The sequence below is a fragment of the Equus przewalskii genome, chromosome 19 (genome assembly GCF_037783145.1).
Source record: "Equus przewalskii isolate Varuska chromosome 19, EquPr2, whole genome shotgun sequence".
Lineage (NCBI taxonomy): Eukaryota > Metazoa > Chordata > Mammalia > Perissodactyla > Equidae > Equus > Equus przewalskii.
In genome coordinates, this window is record NC_091849.1 from 38715846 (window position 1) to 38738624 (window position 22779).

Here is a 22779-nt window from a genome sequence, read left to right on the forward strand (position 1 = left end):
GATCTACTCTCTTAGCAACTTACAAATTTACAATACAGCATTAAAACTATAGTCATCATGCTGTACATCACATCCCCAGGACTTATTTATCGTTTATAACTGGAAGTTTGTACCTTTTTTTTTTTTTGTGAGGAAGAGTGGCCCTGGGCTAACATCTGTTGCCAATCTTTGTCTTTTTGCCTGTGCTAACATCTATGGCCATCTTCCTCTATTTTATGTGGGATGCTGCCAAAGGGTGGCTTGATGAGTGGAGTAGGTCTGCACCCAGGATCCAAACCTGTGAACCCCGGTCGCCAAAGTGGAGCACGCCAAACTTAACCACAACACCACTGGGCCGGCCTCCTCCCCTGCCTCTTTTTAACAACATATGTACATCAAAAGTTTTGTTTTCAAAGCATTATTTACCCTATTTACAAATGTCATTCAAATACTATTGAAGGAAACAAAGAGTGAAAAAACTTTGGTGACCATCTCATTCTTATAGTTAGGTTTTTACACTTAAGAATATAGCCATTCATAGACTGTGCTTTGAAAACTCCGTTTGACAATTCCAAGGAATTCTAGGATTCAGTTGTTAACTACTTGTACTCCAAAATGGACTCTCAGTGCTGTCTACCCCAGTCGGTCCTGTTTGTGCTGCCCCGTGTGCTCTGCTCTTAGCCAGGCTGGATTCCTACTGTTGCCGGGTGCACTGCCTCTAAAGGAAGCCTTTTCCCTCCCTGCGCAATGTCCTCTCCTCTGCCTGTTGGAGTCCCACTGCTCTCAGGGGCCCCTCAAGGAGGCCTTTCCTCCTGACTGCAGGCAGCAGTCGTTTCTCCCACCTCAGAACTCACAGCAGTTCACACCACTCTTTCAACATTTATCACGGACTCATTTGTGTAAAAGTTATTCGTGGAAATAGCTTGCACCTTTAAATTCTTTCCCATCTCTGAGATTCTCTGATTCTAAGTGTGAAAATTAATTGGGGAATGGTGGGGAAAACGCCTTACTTTTGTTTTCCCTTGTGAGACTGTCCACCAAGGATTCTCAGAAGAAAACAGGAAAACCTATAAGAAAAAGATAGAATTGATTTTTTAAGCAAATGAGATATTCATATTAGGGCCAGCACAGGCAGGAATATAGCAATGTGTATATGTTACTTTAAAGGGTTCAAAAGACTCTCGCATATGTTCTCATTTGCTTCTCCTAGCAAGCCACCGAGACAGAGCAGCTGTGATCATCTCCATTTTGGCAGAAAAACGCCAATTAAAAATATAATGAAGAAACATAGTGATTTAAGTTCCATTATCTTGTGTATATGGTACAGAAAAATAATTAGTAGTCAGAGTGTCAGAAGGTTCTGGTTTGAACTTGCAACACGATGATCTTGAGCCTCGGTTTCCTTGGCCAGAAAATGACCAAATGACTTCTACGTCCAAGCTAAAAAATTCTGATTTTACGATGCACTTAGTTTGTAATTGAAAATGTCATGACATATTCTTTTATTTCCCTCTGAAGGATATTTGCATATCTGCCATTAAGGAGAAGGATATTGAAGCCAAGTTGACTCAGGTGGTTGAGAATTGGACCAACCAGAACCTGAGTTTTGCAGCCTTTAAGGGAAAAGGAGAGCTCCTGCTCAAAGGAACTGAATCGGGAGAAATTATCACCTTGATGGAGGATAGTTTAATGGTCTTAGGTTCCTTACTAAGCAACAGGTGATTTTATAACTTGGGGAGAAAGCTTTAATCGGGTATTGAGGGTTCTAAAATACAGGGTAAAAGCCCACTTTTGCAGGTGTGGCATTACACAACATTCTGACCCAAAGGGCTAACTCTTATCTGTCCTTATATGAACTACCTATATTTTCCCTAATCATCATGGCCTCCATCTCTTCTTTTATGGTACTTATCTGCCCATCCCATTTTTCCTGGTGGGCCCTATCATAATTATTCTCCCCTAGATTGACAGCTTATCTCCTGAAAATCTTGGCTCCCCACTGAGATGACCTTTCTATTTTTTCTTCTTTCTCTTTCATTCCTCTGATTTGTCATCATTGCCCTCCTTTAAACCTGCTCAAGTGTTTACCCAATGGCCCAGGAACAGTGTACTGGCAAGACATGAAAGGAATATACTGTTAGGGCCTCAGCACTTACACACTTGCATTTGTTATGGTGAAAAGTGGTAAATCTGTGCTGGGTCCACTGTGTCCTAAATGAGGCAACCTGTCCATCATTGGACTATTGAACCAGCTCAAAGGTGACTGATCTCAAGCGCAGCTTTAGGAAAATGGGCTCAGTCAAATTAAATATACTGTCAGGTCTTGGTCTGGACACCAGCAATCTCTAATGCCCTAGCTGACTGTGCAGTGATTCTCAACTGTCCTTCACCCTAACCCACCTAAGAAGTATGTCACAACCCCATCATTAACAGAGGTCAATGTCCAGGGTGCATGGAGCTTCTAATAACCCTTCTCCAGGCTGGGGTCCCTCGTTAATGAATGACATCCTTCATCTCCTCTGGCCCCAGAGGCAGTCTTGTGTTTGGATAATGTACTAATTCACAAAGCTCCGAGTTCTGGATCTGGATTGAATGTGCTGGGGTTAAGATCCTAGGGTGTATCCTCTGCTTTCAGGGAACCTGAATAATCCTGGCAAAGTGGACCATAGGATGTTCAGTGGTTCCTAGACTTCACAGACTACTGCTTCCTCATGGTTCATTGCAAATTTTGCCATCCTGATTTCTTGAATGATGACCTCTTGATGAAGGGCTGTAGATTCACCTGAACATGTCTGTGGCCTGGCCAAGAAATTCGGGATTTCAAGGCTTTCTTAATTTCATACTTAACCTGCGTATAGCCTTATTAGTATAGTACTTATTTACAGTGCTAGTGAACTCAATCTTGAGGCCCTGCTAGAAAGAGTATAAGGATATCTAAGAAGTCACAATACTTTGGGAGATTCTCCTCCTAGAGAGCTTTGCCACATCAAATGGACCCAGAAAGCCTCTTCCAGAACTAACCTCAGACTGATCTTTAGCAGTCAGTGCCTGCTGGATCTCTAGGGCTGCCTGGATGTGACTTCAGGAGGAAATTGTATATCTCCATGGGTGAGACTTAATTCCAGCTACTGCCTGGATTGCGACACTTTCCTGGTGGATCTCTGATCCCATGGGGCTCCATGGGCCTTCCTATCATTCACGACAGGTTCTACCATGCAAAGTTGTGCAATGCAGGTACCAAAGGACAGAGACTGGTTATGCTAGATTTTATTTCAAATCTTCCTTTGTCATGTTGGGAAGTGATACACCATCAAAAATGACTCTTTTTTTTTACCTGTAGAGGATCATTTTTGGCCCCAAATATCTAGGTGCTTCAACTCCCTGAATGCCCAGCCATACTGTCTTAGTCTGCATGTCTTGATTTTGAAAATGCTTCTGGCATATTGACTGCCTTTCAGTTCTAGACTAGTATTAATTGAGTGTTGAGAAAAATGCCTCTCACTGCCTGAACAACTTGCCTACCTCCCTGGGGCAACTCCCTTTATACCTCCATGTATAACATGGGCTTCCAGAGAAGTTATGGGTTGTACTCAGGCATCAGACTACACCCAGAAGAATGTCATCCTGTGTGTGAGCATCTTCATATCACCTTGTTCTGGATCAAGGAAAGTTTTAATAGGCCCTAGTCAACAAGTGCCACTCACCAGGAAATGCAGCTACGCCACCTCAAAGCTACATGCCATTGCCACAAACTGAAGTCAGCTTCTTAATCCAACTGTAGGGTACTGGGTCTTTACTCAGTATCTTCCCATCACCTCCTCCATGGATCCACTCTATTTCTTGTCTGTCTTAGTTGTTCCCAGGTTTCTGGACACCTCGTATTCTTATGAACACTTTAGCTATCCCTGATGATGAGAAAACAGGAACCCTGCTATTTTAGGGTGGCTATGCTGGATCTCTAACACTGCAAAATCTAGGCACAGTGCCTGGTGGAATTAGCAGTCTATGAGTGGAAGAGCACATCAGTAGGTGGACATCAGAGCTCCAGCTTGACCCTGGCCTTGTGGTAATAGTTCCACAGACCAGTAACAAATGGCGTCCTGTGTGTCATTCTCATAGGCAGTCACCACTTGGATTTGGTTCACAGAAGTCTTGGAAAACCGTCTTATTCCTTGTTTTCCCTTTATTCCCAGAAGCAACCAGCGCAATTCCTTTGCTGGACCTCTGTGGCCTAAAACTTGGCCCATTTTCCTAGTCCATGACTGATACATGGAAACAATAAGTGAAATCACTATAATTATATGTTTTATTCATAAAAAACCAAAAATCTCATTATCTGTATGAAATTTATTAGGAACTGCCTTTTAGAAAATTGTTCATTTCCAAGGGAATGTTTCTCCTGTAATTTACTTTTGTTAGGCCATACTATTTTCTGAATCTTCCCTAAAATATAATGTTTTTCCATTTTTACTTTTTAGATATAATGCTCCATTTAAAAAGAATATCCAGAATTGGGTGTATAAATTGTCCACTTCCTCAGATATAATTGAAGAGTGGCTAATAGTTCAGAACCTTTGGGTTTATCTTGAAGCTGTCTTTGTAGGTGGAGATATTGCCAAACAGCTCCCTCAGGTAAATTTGGTTTTTGTAACCACTGATGGAATAATTTGGTGTGTGTTGTCTATATGTCTCTGTAAAAGTCTTCACGAAGACATATGGTCATGTCTTGATTATTTACACCGGGGGTTGGCAAACTATGGCTCACTTGCCTGTTTTTGTAAATAAAGTTTTATTGGAACACGACCACATCCATTCATATGGCTGCTTTCATATTGTAACAGCAGAGTCGATGTGTTGTTGAGTAACAGAGACCGTATGGCCTGCAAAGCCTAAAATATTTACTATCTGGCCCTTTCCAAAAAAAGTTAAAAAAAAAAAGTGCTGACATTTGATTTACATTAACAGAAAGAAGAAACTCACATATTTTGAAACCTCCAGGTTCTCTGAAGATGTGATGTACATTCAAATATGCTATTAAATTATGGCCGTTCATCTCTTCCAAGAATCAACCTTATAACATTCCTCTGAGAGTATAATTAAAAGTAATCCACATTCTGTAAGCACAAGTTAATTATTAGCAAGTCGACTAATTGTGGATGAAAAGCATACTGTGGGGCAGGGAAATGTGGCCTTAAAAGCTAGTAACAAGGGGCTGGCCCTGTGGCTGAGTGGTTAAGTTCGCGCGCTCTGCTGCAGGTGGCCCAGAGTTTCGTTGGTTCGAATCCTGGGCGCGGACATGGCACTGCTCATCAAACCACGCTGAGGCAGCGTCCCACATGCCACAACTAGAAGGACCCACAACGAAGAATATACAACTATGTGCCGGGGGGCTTTGGGGAGAAAAAGGAAAAAAAATAAAATCTTAAAAAAAAAAAAAAAGCTAGTAACAAAATCTTTAAAACAGCTTTATTAGAGTCTTTTAAGTAAATGCCAGTAACTTATTAATAGCTTTATTCTATGAAGGTAACTTTCTTGTTATAAAAATTAAACCTGCTCTTCTTGAATTTCCATACTTACAGGATCTCTATCAATTAAAACCAAAGATAAAAGGGTTTTGAAAATGACTGATTTCCCTTTGTAACACATTCTTTTTTAAACATAAATCTTTTCTTTTTTAATCGCAAAGTTGCACATTTTTAAAAAAAATGCACTTAAAGTTTTAAAAGAGGCGATATTGTGCCAATTTCTAGAGGCATTTTTGCAATTGAATACGAAGCTTAATATCTTCCATAGTAAATAGAAAATTTTCTTCTGCAAAAATATAAATGACGCTTTGTTTTGGGTTTTTATTGTTTTCTTTTTCCTGGGGTACTATTGAGCTGTAATTATTCCAAGGATCAAATTATTTCCATGCTTCTTCAGTTTGCTCATCAAACCAAAACACCTGGGGTGCTGAAAGCCTGGATTTCAGCTCTAAGTTGATAGCTCTGCAAATTAATCAGGTGGCACTTTGAAAAATGTATTAAATGTAAGAAAACAAATAAGCAATAAACCCCATTGTGATAAAGCAACATTTCAATAAGCAGTTTTATGACTTTGGATTTTTGTTGTTCAGAGTTAATTCAGATGGAAAAAATTTGCTCCTTTAAATTATGTAGCATGAGACTAATGGAGGCTTATTGGAAGAACTATTGGAAATTCCAAAGTGAAGACTTTGCTTTATTCAACCATCCAAATGCTAATTTTTACTAACTATGGACTTTTTCTAGGAAGCAAAACGTTTTCAGAATATTGACAAGTCTTGGATAAAGATAATGCAGCGAGCTCATGAGAATCCCAATGTGATTAGTTGCTGTGTTGGAGATGAAACCATGGGGCAGCTTTTACCTCATTTACATGAACAGTTGGAAGTATGTCAGAAGTCACTTACAGGGTAAGAGTTTAATTTTAAAATTACTTATCATTTTACTGAGTGGCAGTGTTTTGTCTCAAACAAGTTAATAGCACTGACTGCATTTCTGGTTTGGTAGTGATGGTTGAAGTGGCAGTAGGAATTTAACATTCCACATAACTTTTCTGCAAAAAAAGACCTTCAACTTGGGAGTGGGTGAGTTAAGGCATTGTATTAGTTTTGTAGGACTGCTGTAACAAATTACCATAAATCTGGTGCCTTAAAACAACAGAAATTTGGGGCCAGCCCTGTGGTGTAGTGGTTGGGTTCGGTGTGCTCCACTTCAGTGGCCCAGGTTTGCGGGTTTGGATCCTGGGCACAGATCTATACTACTTGTCAGCCATGGTGCGGTGGCGACCCCCATGTAAAGTGGAGGAAGATTGGCAGGGATGTTAGCTCAGGGCTAATCTTCCTCCAGGAGAAAAAAAAAAGAGGAGGATTGGCAACATCTATTAGCTCAAGGCTAATCTTCCTCAGAAAAAGAAAAAATAAAAAAAAACCCAGAAATTTATTTTCTCACAATTCTGGAGGCCAGAAGTCTAAAATCAAAGTGCCAGCACATTCTGAAGGCTCTAAGGGAGAATCTTTTCTTGCCTCTTCCAGCTTCTGGTGGCTCTAGGAGTTCCCTGGCTTGTGGCTACGTAACTTCTATCTCTGTCTTCACACGTCCTTCTCCTCTTCTCCTTCTTCCTGTGTCTCTTATGAGGACACTTGTCATTGGATTTAAGGCTTATGTGGGTAATCCAGCATTGTCTCTTCTTGAGATCCTTCACTTCAATACATCTACAAAAATCTTTTCTCCAAACAAGGCCACATTTCACAGATTTCAGGGAGTAGGATGTGGACATATCTTTCGGGAGGCTGCCATTCAACCCACTACTGGCATGCAGTAGAGATGTGAACTCAGAGAATAATTAGCCAGACAAATTCATGGATAATTTTCTTAAAAGGCAGTTTATTCTCAATTTCTATTTGAAATACGACAATGGTCTATTCTGGTTTGTACAAGTTTATGCCTGAGTCTTGGCTTAATGGTTCATTGTACCCCCTTTCACTCTCAGGATGTCTGGGTTTGGAGATAAATTATGTGTTCACCTTGGGTTTAAGCCATGAGATTCACAATACTCTTAGAAAAGTCATAGGAGGGCTCTTGATGAGGAAGAAGACAGATAATGGGCAGGCTCGCCCTGGATCCTTTCCTTATTTCCACTTGTTTTCCCAAGTGCCATCCATGGTGGAGCATGGTCATTCGTTCCAACCAAACATTTCAGAGGAAAATGGGAAATGACGATAGGTGTTTGCTATTATCTTAGTGAAGATATTAGTGATTGTGTCTTGGCTAAAAAACCCGAAAATTAATAATCCAGAAAAAATCGTTTGTTAACATGACTTTATTTAAAGGTATCTGGAGAAGAAGCGATTACTATTTCCAAGATTCTTCTTCGTATCTGATCCAGTTCTCCTGGAAATTCTTGGACAAGCCAGTGATTCCCATACCATACAGGTATAATCTAAATATCTGTTACCTAAATCATTTTTTTCTACAGCATACATAATAATAAACATGAAGTCAACATCATAAAAGTGCAGGCAGGAAAGAAGAGTATTAAAAATTATGTTCTTATAAAATGTCCTATTCTCTGCATATTCAGAGCCCATCAACCTGAGGCAGGAGTCACTGATTATGTAGCTCACCAGCTGGGTGACTTTGACCAGCTTCTTAATTTTCCTGTGCGTCACTTTCTTCATCTATAAAACTGGGCTATTAAGGGTCCCCATGTTATTGAATCGTCATAAGGATTGTGTGACACAATGCACTGAAAAGCATCTGGCACACAGTATATGCTCACTAAATGTAATCCATTATTATGAGTATTTTACTCTAAATATTCTTAGATCAAATAAGTATTGTGGCTTGGATTTGTCCTTTTTTTCCCTCCAGAGTGCTTCTCAAATGCTTTTAGCCATATCCGAGGGCAGTACTTCCAGAAGAAGGAGAAAAACCATAGACAACTGGGTGGGAGAGGCACTGAAACACATCCCAGGGCTGTTTCTGGTTTGGGAATCTGGGAAACGGCTAATAATATCTTCCCTGTTGGTTTCCAGGGAGTTGCAGGGATGAAGAAAGAGAGGAGGGAAGTGAAAGCTGTGTCAGGCAGAGACAGAGCCAAGAGGGAGGGCAGGACTGAGCTGTCTCTGGGAGGGAAGAGGGCGGGTACCATATGGTTCAGTCTCCATCTAGAGGAAGGCGACGGTCATTACTCCAATCTCACAGCATAAGAGGGGCGTTTGCAGGATTTAGAGGAAACATTCTCTAGGGCTGGATTTTAAAAACCGGGTCTCCGTGTCGGTCAAGGGTTAAAGCAATCTTGTTTGTTTGCTTGTTGGAGACAATGAAGTAAATTCTTAACCGTTTACAAAGATACAAAATAGACGGCTTTTTAAAATGTCTCAGTGGCTTTTTGTGTGTGTGTGACGTTTGCGCTCTGTGTTGTGCTTCTTACAGCCACATCTCCCTGCGGTATCTGACAACATAAATGAGGTGACATTTCATGCAAAAGACTACGATCGTATCCTGGCCGTCATATCAAGAGAAGGAGAAAAAATTATTGTAATTTAACTTGTTTAAAATCTTGTTATTAGCATTTCTTTACAAATTTAGGTTGAGGAGAATGCAATTCTCTTAGGAAAAAAAGGGAGGGGAGGTGACTTGGGTTCCCGTTCTACAGCCCGGGCTCTGTGACAAACCAGTTTGAATGACTCATTTAACTTCTCTGAGACTCATCTTATCATCTGCAAAACGAAGGTTTTCGAGTAGATGATGTTTATAGTTCCTTACCCCGCTAGTGTTGCTTGATATTACTCGTGTTTTAAATGCTTTGTGTAGTATTATTTGCTTTCTCCAGTTAAGTATGTGACGTTTGTAAAAATACCAAATTATCATCAATTTGTAATATATTTGTAATGTATTTTTTAGCTGGATACTCCTGTTGTGGCCAAAGGTCCTGTAGAGATTTGGCTTCTGGAATTGTTGAAAATGCAGATGTCGTCACTACATAATATAATTAGATCTGCCTACTATCAAATCAGCGATTCAGGATTTCAGCTCTTACCTTTCCTCAATCACTTTCCAGCACAGGTGAGCATGCACAGTGTTTAAACAGTGGGAATAAGGGGCAAGGATACGCAGGAGAAAGTTGGCCTGATGGTGAGGAGGCTGTTGCAGCTTTGAACCAGTGAGAGAGGCCTGCCCACCCTCGTTTCCCAGCCACCTGCTTGTCCATCTACACCATTCTAGGCCAACTCATCCCGTCCCTCAGAAGAGGACTTGCTGCCTTTCTCCCATCATTAAAGACATACACTGAGGGTAAAACCACTCATGAAAATCTTCATCTTATATATAAGACGTCTATCTATAGAAAAGGCACCTATCTCTATATGTCCATACATAGATAGATATAAATACAGAGAGAAATATGGACATGGACAATATAAAAAGAATGAGCATATCTTTTCTTAAAAGAAATCCATCTTCCCTTTTTATTTTCCCTTCAAGTGATTAAAAATTGGCATAATATGTTAAAAGAGGCCTTCTCATGCAACTGAGTTTTTAAAGAGAGAAGAGGGGGCCGGCCCGGTGGCGCAGCAGTTATGTTTGCACGTTCCGCTTCTTGGTGTCCCCGGGGTTCGCCGGTTTGGATCCCGGGTGCAGACATGGCACCACTTGGCATGCCATGCTGTGGCAGGCGTCCCACATATAAAGTAGAGGAAGATGGGCACGGATGTGAGCTCAGGGCCAGGCTTCCTCAGCAAAAAAGAGGAGGACTGGCAGTAGTTAGCTCAGGGCTAATCTTCCTCAAAAAAAAAAAAAAAAAAAAATAGAGAAGACCTTGAGGAGGCTGGGGGTTGGAGCAGTGTTCTCTTGAACAGCTCCAATGTCCTCTGGCTCTGAGAAGTGCTAAGTATTATTAGAACTGGATATAGAAAGTGAAGAGCCAACAGTTTTATTAAATTTTCAGCCAAGATAAATGAAAAGTGATGATTTGTGATCCAGGTCAGAGATAGTGTGGGATAGAAGGCAACAGCTATCCAGGGAAAATATAGGCAGTTTTTGCCCAAACTGTATTTCTTCTCCAACTGCTCCTCCCAACCCACGCTCCAAATCCTGAACTACTGCACACACAGTGGAGACAGCTGAAATGATATGAAATTAGTTATTCAAACGACATAAGTTCGTATAGAGAATCAACCTTTGTTGGAGAGAATATTCTTTTTTTTTTTTTTTTAAAGATTTTATTTTTTCCTTTTCCTCCCCAAAGCCCTCCAGTACATAGTTGTGTATTCTTCGTTGTGGGTTCTTCTAGTTGTGGCATGTGGGATGCTGCCTCAGCGTGGTCTGATGAGCAGTGCCATGTCCGCGCCCAGGATTCGAACCAACGAAACACTGGGCCGCCTGCAGCGGAGCGCGCGAACTTAACCACTCGGCCACGGGGCCAGCCCCAGGAGAGAATATTCTTATTTAAAGATTGGCACCTGAGCTAACCTCTGTTGCCAGTCTTCTTCTTCTCCCCAAAGCCCTCCAGTACACAGTTGTATATTCCAGTAGTGTTGAGTGCCTCTGGTTGAGCTGTGTGGGATGCCGCCTCAGTGCGGCCTGACGAGTGGTGTCATGTCCGCATCCAGGATCCAAACTGGCAAAACCCGGGGCCACCGAAGCAGAGCACGCAAACTTAACCACTTGGCCACGGGCCAGCCCCTGGAGAAAATATGTTAATATTGTTATTTTTTATATTGTATACAATTTTTACATTGTATAAAATCTTTGGCAAATTTTAATATTTTTATTAGCATTATTACCTTTATTGTAAAGTTTTATAGAATACTTAATTTGATAAGCTGAGAAAATAGCTCCTTAGACTAAATCAACATTCTTTCCCTCCCCCAGGAAAGCTTGCTCACCATGTATGCTCTGAAGGAGAGGCTTAGTCTAGAGCCTTAGACAGAGGATTTAGCATTAAAGTGGAAGAGCTGAAGAGCAAGTTCGAGCTGTATATTCTAGTTGTAGGTCCTTCTAGTCTGCTATGTGGGGCGCCGCCTCAGCATGCCTTGATGAGTGGTGCTAGGTCTGCGCCCAGGATCCAAACTGGCGAAACCCTGGGCCGCCGAAGCAGAGTGCGTGAACTTAACCACTTGGCCATGGGGCTGTCCCCTCCTTTCCAATATTTTTTAATGTGCTTATTACAGGCATCAAATAATATTGATGAGAATGGACATTCTTATTTTTTTATTTTTTTACTTTAACGAGACATCTCCAGTTTTCAAGTCCCCCGCCTTCTTAAACTGAGTAAAAAACACAATTTAAACTTTTCTTGGTGACTCAGGATAGTAATTTTAAAGATGGGTTTTTAGAATGTACCACTATGCAGTGGTTTTTTTCAGGGTCTGTGGTTCTGTCTTTAAATCAGACCGCCTTACACTGCTGTTTCTGTATTGTTTCTCTTCGCTTTTCCTATCTTGCACCATCTTCTGCTGCCATCAGGGTCAGAATTGGCTTACTTATTGGGAGCTTCCTGACACCTGCTATTTCCTCTATATCCTGTTGCTCACCTCAGCCAGGTGCTTTCATATATCTTCACCTGAAGGCCCCAGGTTGGCCACTGCTCTAGCAGGACAAATATGGAAGTTTCTGAGGAGGCGGAGATAAGGAGGTTTTATTCCTGCTTCACCCACATCCAGTGCCATGCCCCACGGTGTCCACATGCCGCACACACTGCTTTCAGTCCTCTGCCACACGTGGGGCTCCTTTTTGGTCCCAGTGATCTTAGATCTATCTCTGGGAATGAATCAAACTTCCCAAAGGGACAACTGTTAGAGCGAAGAGGTGGGGAGAGGGCACATTCTGACTACTTTTACTCCCTTTTCTGGGGCAGAAATTGTAGATAACATGAATTCACTCACAATTTCCTTATGCCTGCATGAGGAGACAAAGGACAAGCTTCTGCTCTTCTCATTTTCTGTCTTTCTCTCCTTTAGATAAATATAGAGGCAGAGAAGTAGATGTAGATAAAGATATGGATTTTAGAGAGACCTCGAGATCGAGAAAGGAGATAGGCAGCATATCTTTTTTAGAAGTTATGAAGAAACCTTTGGAAAACCTGTTGAAGAAAAATATACAACAAAGAGTCTATTAATTCCACTTGCTTTTCTTGAGAAAGAAAAATCTTTCTCTCACGGAGGTATCTGGTGGTCTCAGGCCCTCTAGAGAAAAATTTCCAAAGCATCCTCCATAACACACATATCGCTCCATAAATGGTGGCCATTGTTTTAATTATTATTTATATATCTACACTGAAATCATTAAATATCAACAGTTAGAACCTTAATTGTGTTTTTTTTCTCTTTTGGGAGTGGAGAAATGCATGTCTTTTTCTAAATTTAAAATAAGTAAAACCTGTTCGTCTTTTGTGAATAAGTGACCCCCCAAATGTTATTGCAGACATGCTTGAAATATTTGGCAAATTTATTTGTCTGCTGGATTTGTAGGTTGGTCTTCTGGGAATTCAGATGTTGTGGACACATGATTCAGAGGAGGCTTTAAATAATGCAAAAGATGACAGGAAGATCATGCAAGCGACCAATCAGAAATTTTTGGACATCCTGAATACTCTAATTAGTCAGACGACACACGACCTAAGCAAGTTTGATAGAGTGAAATTTGAAACTCTAATTACCATCCATGTGCATCAGAGAGATATTTTTGATGACTTGGTAAAGTATTTTTTTCTTAAAGTAACAATGTACTAATTAATAATTTAGTGCTCCTAATAATGAACAATTAAATCATACATATTTCCTACCTTATATGAACCTTCTATCTACTTGGTCCTTCATCACAACTGTCTCCGTATATACCACCTCTACAAATTCCTATATCTAGTGGTTTAAACAAGCGTATATGTACACTCACATTTGGCATCCTGAAAGTCTGGAACAGACTGATGTGATGTGAACTAACTAATCATTACGTTAAACTAAATGACCAGGGACATAATATAATTTAGGTAGGATTGGTTATGAGTTATGATGGGCTGATTGGGAAAGAAGTCCAGATTGAATAGAATCAAGCTTCAGAGAACTCTCATGGCTGTTTGTCCAATTGGTAGTGTCCAGCCTGGCATCACAGACTTGACTTAGGCAAGGTTCTGCGTGGTGCGAGTAACAGGGGTGGTACCTGAATTCCCTTTGGAAATAGGACTCTAATGAGTGGTCTTGAGCAAGATCAAGTTCTCCTAAAGCAGTGGTTATCTATTATAGAGTAGGGGCTCCAGGAGGTATTGAAATAGCACCATTTGACTATCTTTGTCTTTAAATACCATTGCTTTATTTGATTTGATTTGATTCGTCTTAAAGCTATCTCTTTCCTTTATCAGAGACACATAATTCATGCGACTTGCGGCCCTTTTTTAGAGAATGTGATCACAGACTACCTGTTTCAAACTTGTATCAAAAATTCTGATCAGATAAGTTATATTTATTGAAGACTGAAGGACATTCAGTCCATTTATTCCCCTGGAATCTAGATATTTGCTTCTCAAAGTATTGCATGCTAGCCAGTTGCATTGGCATCTCCTGGGAGCTGTTAGAAAAGCAAAATCTCCAGTCTCCTCCCCCTGCTCACCTCCCCTACACCTGCTGAATCAGAATCTGCATTTCAGCAAGATTCCCAGGTGAAGAAACGCTGCTCTAGGATGTATCTCTGGATCTCTGGATCCAGCTAATCATCAGCAAGCTACATACTTAGACCATGTTTCTTTGGCTTTCTACAGATTTCCTTTCACTGCATTGCAATTACTGTTATGCTTTGGCTTTCATTAAAGTCCATCTCAAAAAACTCCTATGGAATGCATTACTGTATCTGCTAAGAGCATACTATTGAGGATGTTGTCTATACATCTCTCACTGACTCTCAAAGCTGAAGTCCTATTGAAGAAATTTCTTTCCAATTTAAGTGCTGAGCAAAGCTTTACTTTATAAACACAATGGTTTTTTAAAAAAGAAAAAAGGCTGTATACAATTAAAGCCATGAAACTGTTTTGTTTTTGTATTAATCGCTGCTGAACTCTTGGTCAGTTTACATCTCAACTAAAATGAGATCTCATGGCCAAGATATTTGCATTTTATTTTTCCATGTATAATGCTTAGAACAGCCTGATTTACAGGAAGAACTCCATAAATATTACCCGTTCTTTCTTCTTCCTCTTCCATCTCGTCCTTACCATCTTAACATTGTTGAAAGTAGCCAGCTGATTGCATCTCCATGGCTGCGGGTCCTGTGTTAGCAGAGTCCCTGGGGGTGGCATTGGATTATATTACCTGAAAGTAGCTGTTTTAGGGGGATGAATACAAACTGTGCTTTAGGAGGGAAGCCAGAATTCTTAACTGGAGGGGGATGCAAAATCATAGACAATGAAACAACAACAAAAGCAAGACTGTAAATAGCACAGAGACTTGATTAGATGGAGATTGGAACATTGTACAGTTGCCAGAGGTCCATTTTTTAGTGTCAGCTGAATGGCTGGAAGTGGGCCACCGGGTTTAAGAGCAGTGAAGGGGACCATTTGCCGCTTTCCTATGTTGAATCCCCTGAGTGGGCGGGACTGGAGTTTCTCCAACTTTGCCAAAGGAAAGTCATGAAGCACCAGAATGTGGTTATAGTGGGATGTTGTTCCTAAATGTACTTGCCTGGTTTCTGTCTTTTGCATCCATTGCAGTGGGAGCCCAGTACCGCTTGCCCCGTAGTAAATGCTGATGACTGGGCAGGTTGGTTGCTTTGGCTATACTGCTGGTGTAGGAAGACAAATGTGCATATATGACCTGCATCTGCCTGCTTAATCCCTTCAGTGGCTTCCCATTGCTGTGAGAACAATGCCCAACCCCTTTCCCGTGCCCAGTTCTTCTGGCCTCACCTCTTACTCTCTTGCCAGAGTCCTGATGCCTCAGCTGAACTGAACTTCTTTCAGTTTCTTGAACATGCCAACCAGATCTTCTGGGTCTTTGCCTAGAACATTTTGCCCTCCCACACCTCCCTCACCCCTTTTGTTTCATTTCCCTGGCTAATTCTTACTGTTTATCCAGGCTTTAGTTTAGGTGTGTCTTTCTCTGAGTACACCTCTCAGGCTCTCTAGGCTAAGTCTTCTTGCTACATATTTTTGTGAACTCTGAATTTCTTTTCTTACTTTATTGCAATTACTTGTTTATCCTTTTGTCTTTTGTACTTTTCTGTTAGCTCCAGAAGGCAAGAACCATCTTTGTCTTTGTTCACCCAGCAATGTCAGGTTCGAGGAAGGGCTCAATAAATGTATGTTAAATGAATGAGGATCAGTTCCTGGATGAGTGAATAAAAACTGCCCATATGCTTGTCTTTTACGCTATTGCATTTCAGTATGTAACCTCGATGTATTTCATGTTTTTAGGTAAAAATGCATATCAAATCAGCTACTGATTTTGAGTGGCTAAAACAGAGTAGATTTTATTTTAAGGAAGACTTGGATCAAACTGTGGTATCTATTACAGATGTTGATTTTATTTACCAAAATGAATTTCTGGGTTGCACTGATCGTCTTGTTATCACTCCACTAACAGACAGGTAGGAAACTCAGTTTTTGTTGTTCCATTTTGTAATTAAATAATGTGCTTAAAATTGTTTTGAAATTGCATTTGAAATGAAAAAGCGTATTGTTGTCGTGTTAGATCTATGCTAGCTCATCAAAGTCAGTCTAACAATGAAATAACCATAGTTGTTACTTAAACTTACCTGTACATTAAATTTTTATGAAGTAGCAAAAGATAAAAGAATAAAAACAAGCTAGACTGTTGACTACGAGTAATTTAGTCTTGAATTTTAGGTTGCAAGATGGCAAAATATCTCTAGAACCATAAAGGAAGTCTTTAGAATTGCAAAGAAGGAAGGGGCCTTGGAGATTGTCTAATTTAGTCTCCTTGTTTTTCAAATGTGGGAATTGATACCGGAAGTGAAGCTTCTTGACCAGGTCTGAATAATCAGTCAATGGCAGATCCCCTCACAGTTCTTTCCAGTATATGACACTAGACAAGAACTGGATCTTTTTCATCTTTTTGTATCCCACGACACTCAGTTCCATGTGCTGTGCATAGAACTCACTCAATAAATGTTTATAGAATTGCATTAAATTGGGTCATAGAACAATGAATTCTGCCATTACTTTAAATAGGGCTGCCTCCAGGTAAAATTATGACAGTCAAATTATGTCTTCAACCTCCTCCTGATTCATCCAACCTCTCTTTATATGCCTACTGTCATTGCAGCATAAATTTGTCAACGTGTTTTCTCTTCCATTGATGTTTACGTATAAAGCTGCACGTCTCCCAAAGCTTCGCTAAGTTTTGCTTAGATCCGAAACAAATATAACTGAAGCTGGATCAGGGATACGAGGAGAATCATTATATTATTCTTTACACTTATCTAAATGAGTGAAACCTTTCGTGGTAAAATGATTTATTTGCAATAGTGTTCTGGAGTTGGCTTGTAGCAGCCTGTGAGAGCCAGCTACGCACATCTTCCCAATTTTGTGATATCACATTGGTAGCTTGTCGTACACCTTGGTGGAAGTATTTGTACCACTGAAATCAGCAAATATGAAAATGAGATTTATTTTTTTCCCTTGAGATTTGGTGGTTAAACTTCTGCCAGCACACCACAGCTTATTTGGTCCTCTGACTTAGGGTTTATCCTGACCACAATGGAAGGAAGGCCTGAAGGTTTTAAGTCAGGGTTGAGGAGTTGAGACGTTTGTCCCAAGAAATTTTTGCAATCACTGTACGACTTCTAATGAATATCAAGTTCTCCAGCCTTGTTTGGTTGCCTGTATCTTTTATGTGGCTTCTTAAACTCTAAAATAAACAGGCCCATTCCAATCACACTGGACTTTTGCTTGTGCTTTACTGTAACAGGTGTCATCCCATGTTCACAACGCTTTATCTGGTTCACATTTGCAGATGCTATATCACTTTAGCACAGGCTTTGGGAATGAACATGGGAGGTGCTCCAGCAGGACCCGCGGGCACTGGCAAAACAGAAACGACAAAAGACATGGGAAGGTGTTTGGGAAAATATGTGGTCGTGTTTAACTGCTCAGATCAAATGGATTTTCGAGGGCTAGGAAGGATTTTTAAAGGCAAGTGTCAAACACCGTTAAATTATTTTTGATGAGTTTGTTTTTATTGCACTTTAGTGTTACTTTCTGATACAAATCTAATGTAATATTATTCCACATAACCAAAATTAGTGTAAGTTGATGTTTATGATATTGCTATTTTTCTGGGTCAAAAATGGCTACATAGTATCAGTTGCATATGGTTCAATACTATTGCAGGCATTATAACCCAAGAGTTGAATGTGTATTTGATTATGAAAATAGAGTCAGTTTGTTATTGCCTGAAACAGCGGTGGAGGAGCTAAGATCAAGATAGCAAACTGATGACACATGTGACTTCCCTTCCTGCGTTATCCACTGAAATGAAAGATTTTTAAGATGCATAGCAACACTGGAAAACAAGAAGGGGGGCCATAAGCTGGTGGGAAATTTTGAGAAAATCCTGAAAGATAGGTTTCAGGTGGACAGAGAAAAAAAGAGTAGAGAGCACTTCGGTCTTAGAACTCAGTCCTTGGTGGTCTTCTCTTTTCTCTCTACGTGCATTCTCTTGGTGATCTCATGCAGACTCGAACTTTAAATACTATTTATATGATCAAATTTCTATCTCTACTTGGACTTCTTGAAACTCCAGATTCATACATACAACTGATATCTACTGCTTGACATCACAAATATCTAATAGGTCCAAATTCCTTATATCTAAAACCAAGCTCCTAATCTCCCCTCCCAGTATCTACTCCTTCCTCAGCCTTCCCCATCGCCCTAAGTAGCTGCTCCATTCTTCCAGATGCTCCGACAAAAATCTTTGACTTATCCTTTACTCCTTTCTTTCTGTTATATTCACATCCAAACTGTCAGCAAACACCATTAGCTCTACCTTCAAAATACATCCCAAATCTGCCACCTCTTAGCCCCACTGCTATCATCCTGGTTCAAGCCAATCATCTTCTCTCACCTGTACCATTCCAATAAGCCTCCTAATTGATCTTCCTCTGTTTACCCTTGTCCCCTCCCTTCTAGTGTCAAAACAGCACCACAGCAGTCCTACTACATGAGTCAGATCATTACACTCTTCTGCCGAAAGCTGTCTAGTGACTTCGCTCAGTAAAAGCTGAAATCCTTGCGATGGTTTATATTGTCTTGGACAATCCCACTCACTCCTTCCCCCCCCATCCCCATTGTATTGCCCTGACCTTTTGACCTCATCTTTTACTACTGTCCAATCACTCTCTCTACTACAGCCATATTGACCTTTCTGATGTTTCTCAAACGTTTGAAGCACCTCTCTCCTTAGATCCCTTACACTTGCTATTCTTTAGATGCTTCCCCAGATATCCGTCCACATGGCTGACTTGATAAAAGATATCCACAGCAAACATCCTCCTGTTAAAAGCTTGAGGCATCCTCTTTAAGATAACGTCTAAGAGAAGGATTGCCATCCTTGTTATGTCCAGCACTGTGCTCCACATCCTACTCCATGCAGCAAGGAGCAAACAGAGCAGCAACAGCAGCGCAGAGTGCAAAGAAAGAAACGCAAAACTTCGTTATTTACGAATGATATGAAGAAAATTCGTATGGGAAGAAAATTCAACTAATCTGTAGGAAAACAGAATTTGGCAAGTTTACTAGAATATGAAATATACAAAATGAATTTCATTTCAATAAACCACAAAAAAACCGAAGATGAAAATTTCAGAAAGATGTCATTTAGAACATACTTTAGAGTGTGGTATTGGTGCCGGGCTTGATACATAGACCAGTGGAATATAATGGAGAAAACAGAACTAGCGCAGGGACACTTGGCAGATGGCAGAGGTGGTATTGGAAATCAGTGACGAAGAGAGAGACTTTACAATAAATTGTTGTGGGACAATAGATTAATATTTAACAAGGGAAATTGGATCCCTACATATGTAAAAATTGGATGCCTACACCATATATAAAAATCAATTCTGGAGATTAAGTGCCTAAATATGGTAGGCAAAACTATATGGTTTTTAGAAGATAATAAAGGAAAACATCTTTGTTTTCAAAGTAGAAAGGGATTTTTAATGCAAAAATCTCAAACTGTAAAGAAAAGATTGATACATTGCCTACCTTAAGTTTTAAAATTCTTTTCATGAATGGATATCAAAAAGACAGAGAAAAGCCATGCAGAAATTTGGAAAAGGCATTAGCAACATACATTACCCACAAAAGGATTAGTGTCCAAAATATATGAACAATGCCTGTGAATCAGTGAGAAAAAGATAACCCAATAGGAAAACGAGGAAAAGTCTTGAACAGACATTTCACAAATGAAGGAAAGCAAATGACCAGCAATCAGAGAATTGCCCATTATGAAGAAATTGCAGAAAGAAGGACAACAGCAACACGGCAGAGTGAGCTCTTCCCTTTGTCTCTCCCCCTTCTGAAGAAATTCCATTTTGTACACGCCAGATTAACAAAAGTTTGCCTGGCATTTTTGACCGTCATCAAGGTGTAGAGCAACAAAAACAATCATCCGCTATTGGTGGGCGTGCAAAACTTCTTTGGAAAAAATAGCATACGTGTTTATTCTCAGCTATCCCACCTCCTGGTATATATTCAGACAAACTGCACTTATGCCCTGGGCTTCTGTGTTAATGTTCATGGCAGCATTACCTGCAACAGCAAACAACTGGAAACAACTCGAGTGTCCTCTGTGGTGGACAGGATATGTAAATACATATAAATTGTAAACATATATATATTATATATAAACGAAATTAAAAAAATAGGAAATTCTGTATAACACTGCTATATAGCAGTAAAAATAAGTAACTACAACAAGACGCATGACATACAGCTGACTCACAAATATAATTTACAGTGAAAGAAGTAAGTCTCACAAAAATATATACAATATGATTAAGATTATTTAAAATTCCAAAATAGGTAAAACTAAAAATATATGTTATTTAGATATGTGTACGTGGTAAAAAAGGAAAAGAAAAACACAAGGTTCAGATTGAGAGTCCTTCTCTCTGGGAGGACAGAAAGGGGCTGTAGTTGGAAAGAAGTACCCTGGGGCTTCCCTGTATTAAATATCATGAGTTCGCTCATCCGGCCCTTCCTCTAAATGGGCTGTGAGACCAGCCCTGTAATAGATAACATGAGATTGCACACCCAGCTCCTTCCTTTAATTACCTGGCTGTTGGAATTAGGTCTCATATGTATATATTCCATATGCACATCTCATACCTGTATATTTGTATATATAATTACATAGTCTGTTGTGGCGTTTCTCCTTTAAGAAGGAGGAAAAATAGCCATAAGCTACAGACTGGGAGAAGATATTTTAACATGTATAGCTGACAAAAGATTAATATCCAGCATTAAAAAAGATTTTCTTCAAATCACTCAAAAACGCAAAATGATAAGGGGATACCGTTCTCACTCCTGCCAATTGGCGAAAATAGAAAAGTCTGACAAAACCACTCTTAGTCAGGAGGTGCAGAAATTGTAACTCTTAGTATGCCTCACGTGTGCGTAAGTTATTAGAGGTGCTTCAGAGAGCAGCTTGCTGACAGGTGGTGAACGTGGAGACCCACATGCTCTCTGACCTGGCATTTCCACTCCTCACACGTATTGTATTGCGAGAAGATATGAGCAAGACGGATACATTGTTATAGCAAATTTTACAAACAACTCAAATATCCATTGAGAGCAGAATGAATTTTTAAACTGGTATATTTATGCAATGGAATACTGCACCACAGAGCATTTTAAAATAGTGAATTAGATCTATGTTATCAGCATGGATAAAATTAAGAAAAATAATATTGAACAAATAAATCAACTTTCAGGAGGGTATGTACAGTATTTTATAGATAGATGTAGATATATAAATAGATACACACAATTACATTTTGAATAAGCAAAGTAGATAGTGTTTGTGAACACATGCATTAGAGCAGTAGTTTAAAAGCAGGTGTAGGAACCAATGACATCAAATTCAGGGTAGAAGTTACCTCTGGAGAAGGAGGAAGTGTGCATCCAAGAGAGACACATTGGACTTGAGCTGTAGCTCTAATACTTTATTCTTACGATGAAATCTGAAGCAAATTGCTAACATTTGATAGGTGGGTGCATGGGTATTCATTATATTGTTCTTTATAATTGCCTGTCTTGTTGAAATATTTTCGAACCCCGAGAATCATTCTCTAATCAAAGAGTAGGGTTCTTCTGTGGATCACTCATGGCTTGAGGGTGGGGGATGGTTGAGAGAAGCAGACCAGAGTACAAGGTAATCCCCAGAATGCCAATATTATAGCAGAAGACAGAGAAAAAGAGATGGAATTGGCTGTCTCAGTGTTTTTCCTCCATGTACAAACTGTAACACGGTTCTGTGAAGTGAGAGTCCTGACACCAAATGAGAACTTGAGTCAGAGAGGCAAGGAGTGCACCGGTTCAGACACCAGGTCAGACAGCAAGCCCCAAACCCAGAGGAGAAGCTCTGCTGCCGCTCCCACCCCTTCCCCGGAATCACCAGAGGCAGGAAAGCATCCTGCAAACAGGAATTTGTATTTGAGATGAGGAGATACACACATATAGAGAGAACAAAGTCTCATAAAATATTCGAAGAAGTCAGGGAGGCACCCAAAACAGCAAAGAGACCTAGTGACCACTGAACTGGTTAATAGAGACACGGAGGAAAACTCAAAAGTAAATAAAATTAATAGCTTCAGAGAGATTCAGGAATTTATCATGTACAACCAATTAAAGAAAAACAGACTGCTGTGAAAGAAAATAGCAGTTGGAATAACAGGAAATTGAAAATGTCAATTAAAAAAATCTCTCTTCATTAAAATAATTTTTAAAACCCCACATCTATCTTGAGTTGGAATATCTAGCCAAGAGAATACCTTGCAGAAGGAAATGGAAAGTTTGGCAGAAAAACTTAAGGGTCTTAGGGATGGATATATAAGTTCCAACATCTGTATAATGGAAATTCCCAAAGGAGAGAGAAGAAAAAGTGGAAGGCGGCGGGTGGGGGTGGGGGCAGGGGGCAGTAATAAAAGAAAGAAGAGCATTTTGTGCAGCTGAAGATAATGAAAGTTTTCCTCCTTAGAGACTAGACAGGAGCAATGTTCATGATATCCAGGTGTCTCTCTGTGCTGGATTTTATAAAGAAAA

At 40.1% G+C, this 22779-nt stretch overlaps 1 protein-coding gene across 1 annotated transcript in view; it reads left to right on the plus strand.

Moving 5' to 3' along the window:
- The window catches only part of DNAH8 (dynein axonemal heavy chain 8), a 283921-nt gene that overhangs the window by 113570 nt on the left and 147572 nt on the right, over window positions 1–22779 (plus strand). The window contains exons 36-44 of the mRNA XM_070586021.1: window positions 1498–1697; window positions 4458–4611; window positions 6249–6412; window positions 7832–7934; window positions 8937–9041; window positions 9408–9569; window positions 12974–13198; window positions 15904–16076; window positions 17465–17643. Of these exons, the coding sequence (XP_070442122.1) occupies window positions 1498–1697; window positions 4458–4611; window positions 6249–6412; window positions 7832–7934; window positions 8937–9041; window positions 9408–9569; window positions 12974–13198; window positions 15904–16076; window positions 17465–17643 (1465 nt within the window). The remainder of the gene's footprint in view (window positions 1–1497; window positions 1698–4457; window positions 4612–6248; window positions 6413–7831; window positions 7935–8936; window positions 9042–9407; window positions 9570–12973; window positions 13199–15903; window positions 16077–17464; window positions 17644–22779) is intronic.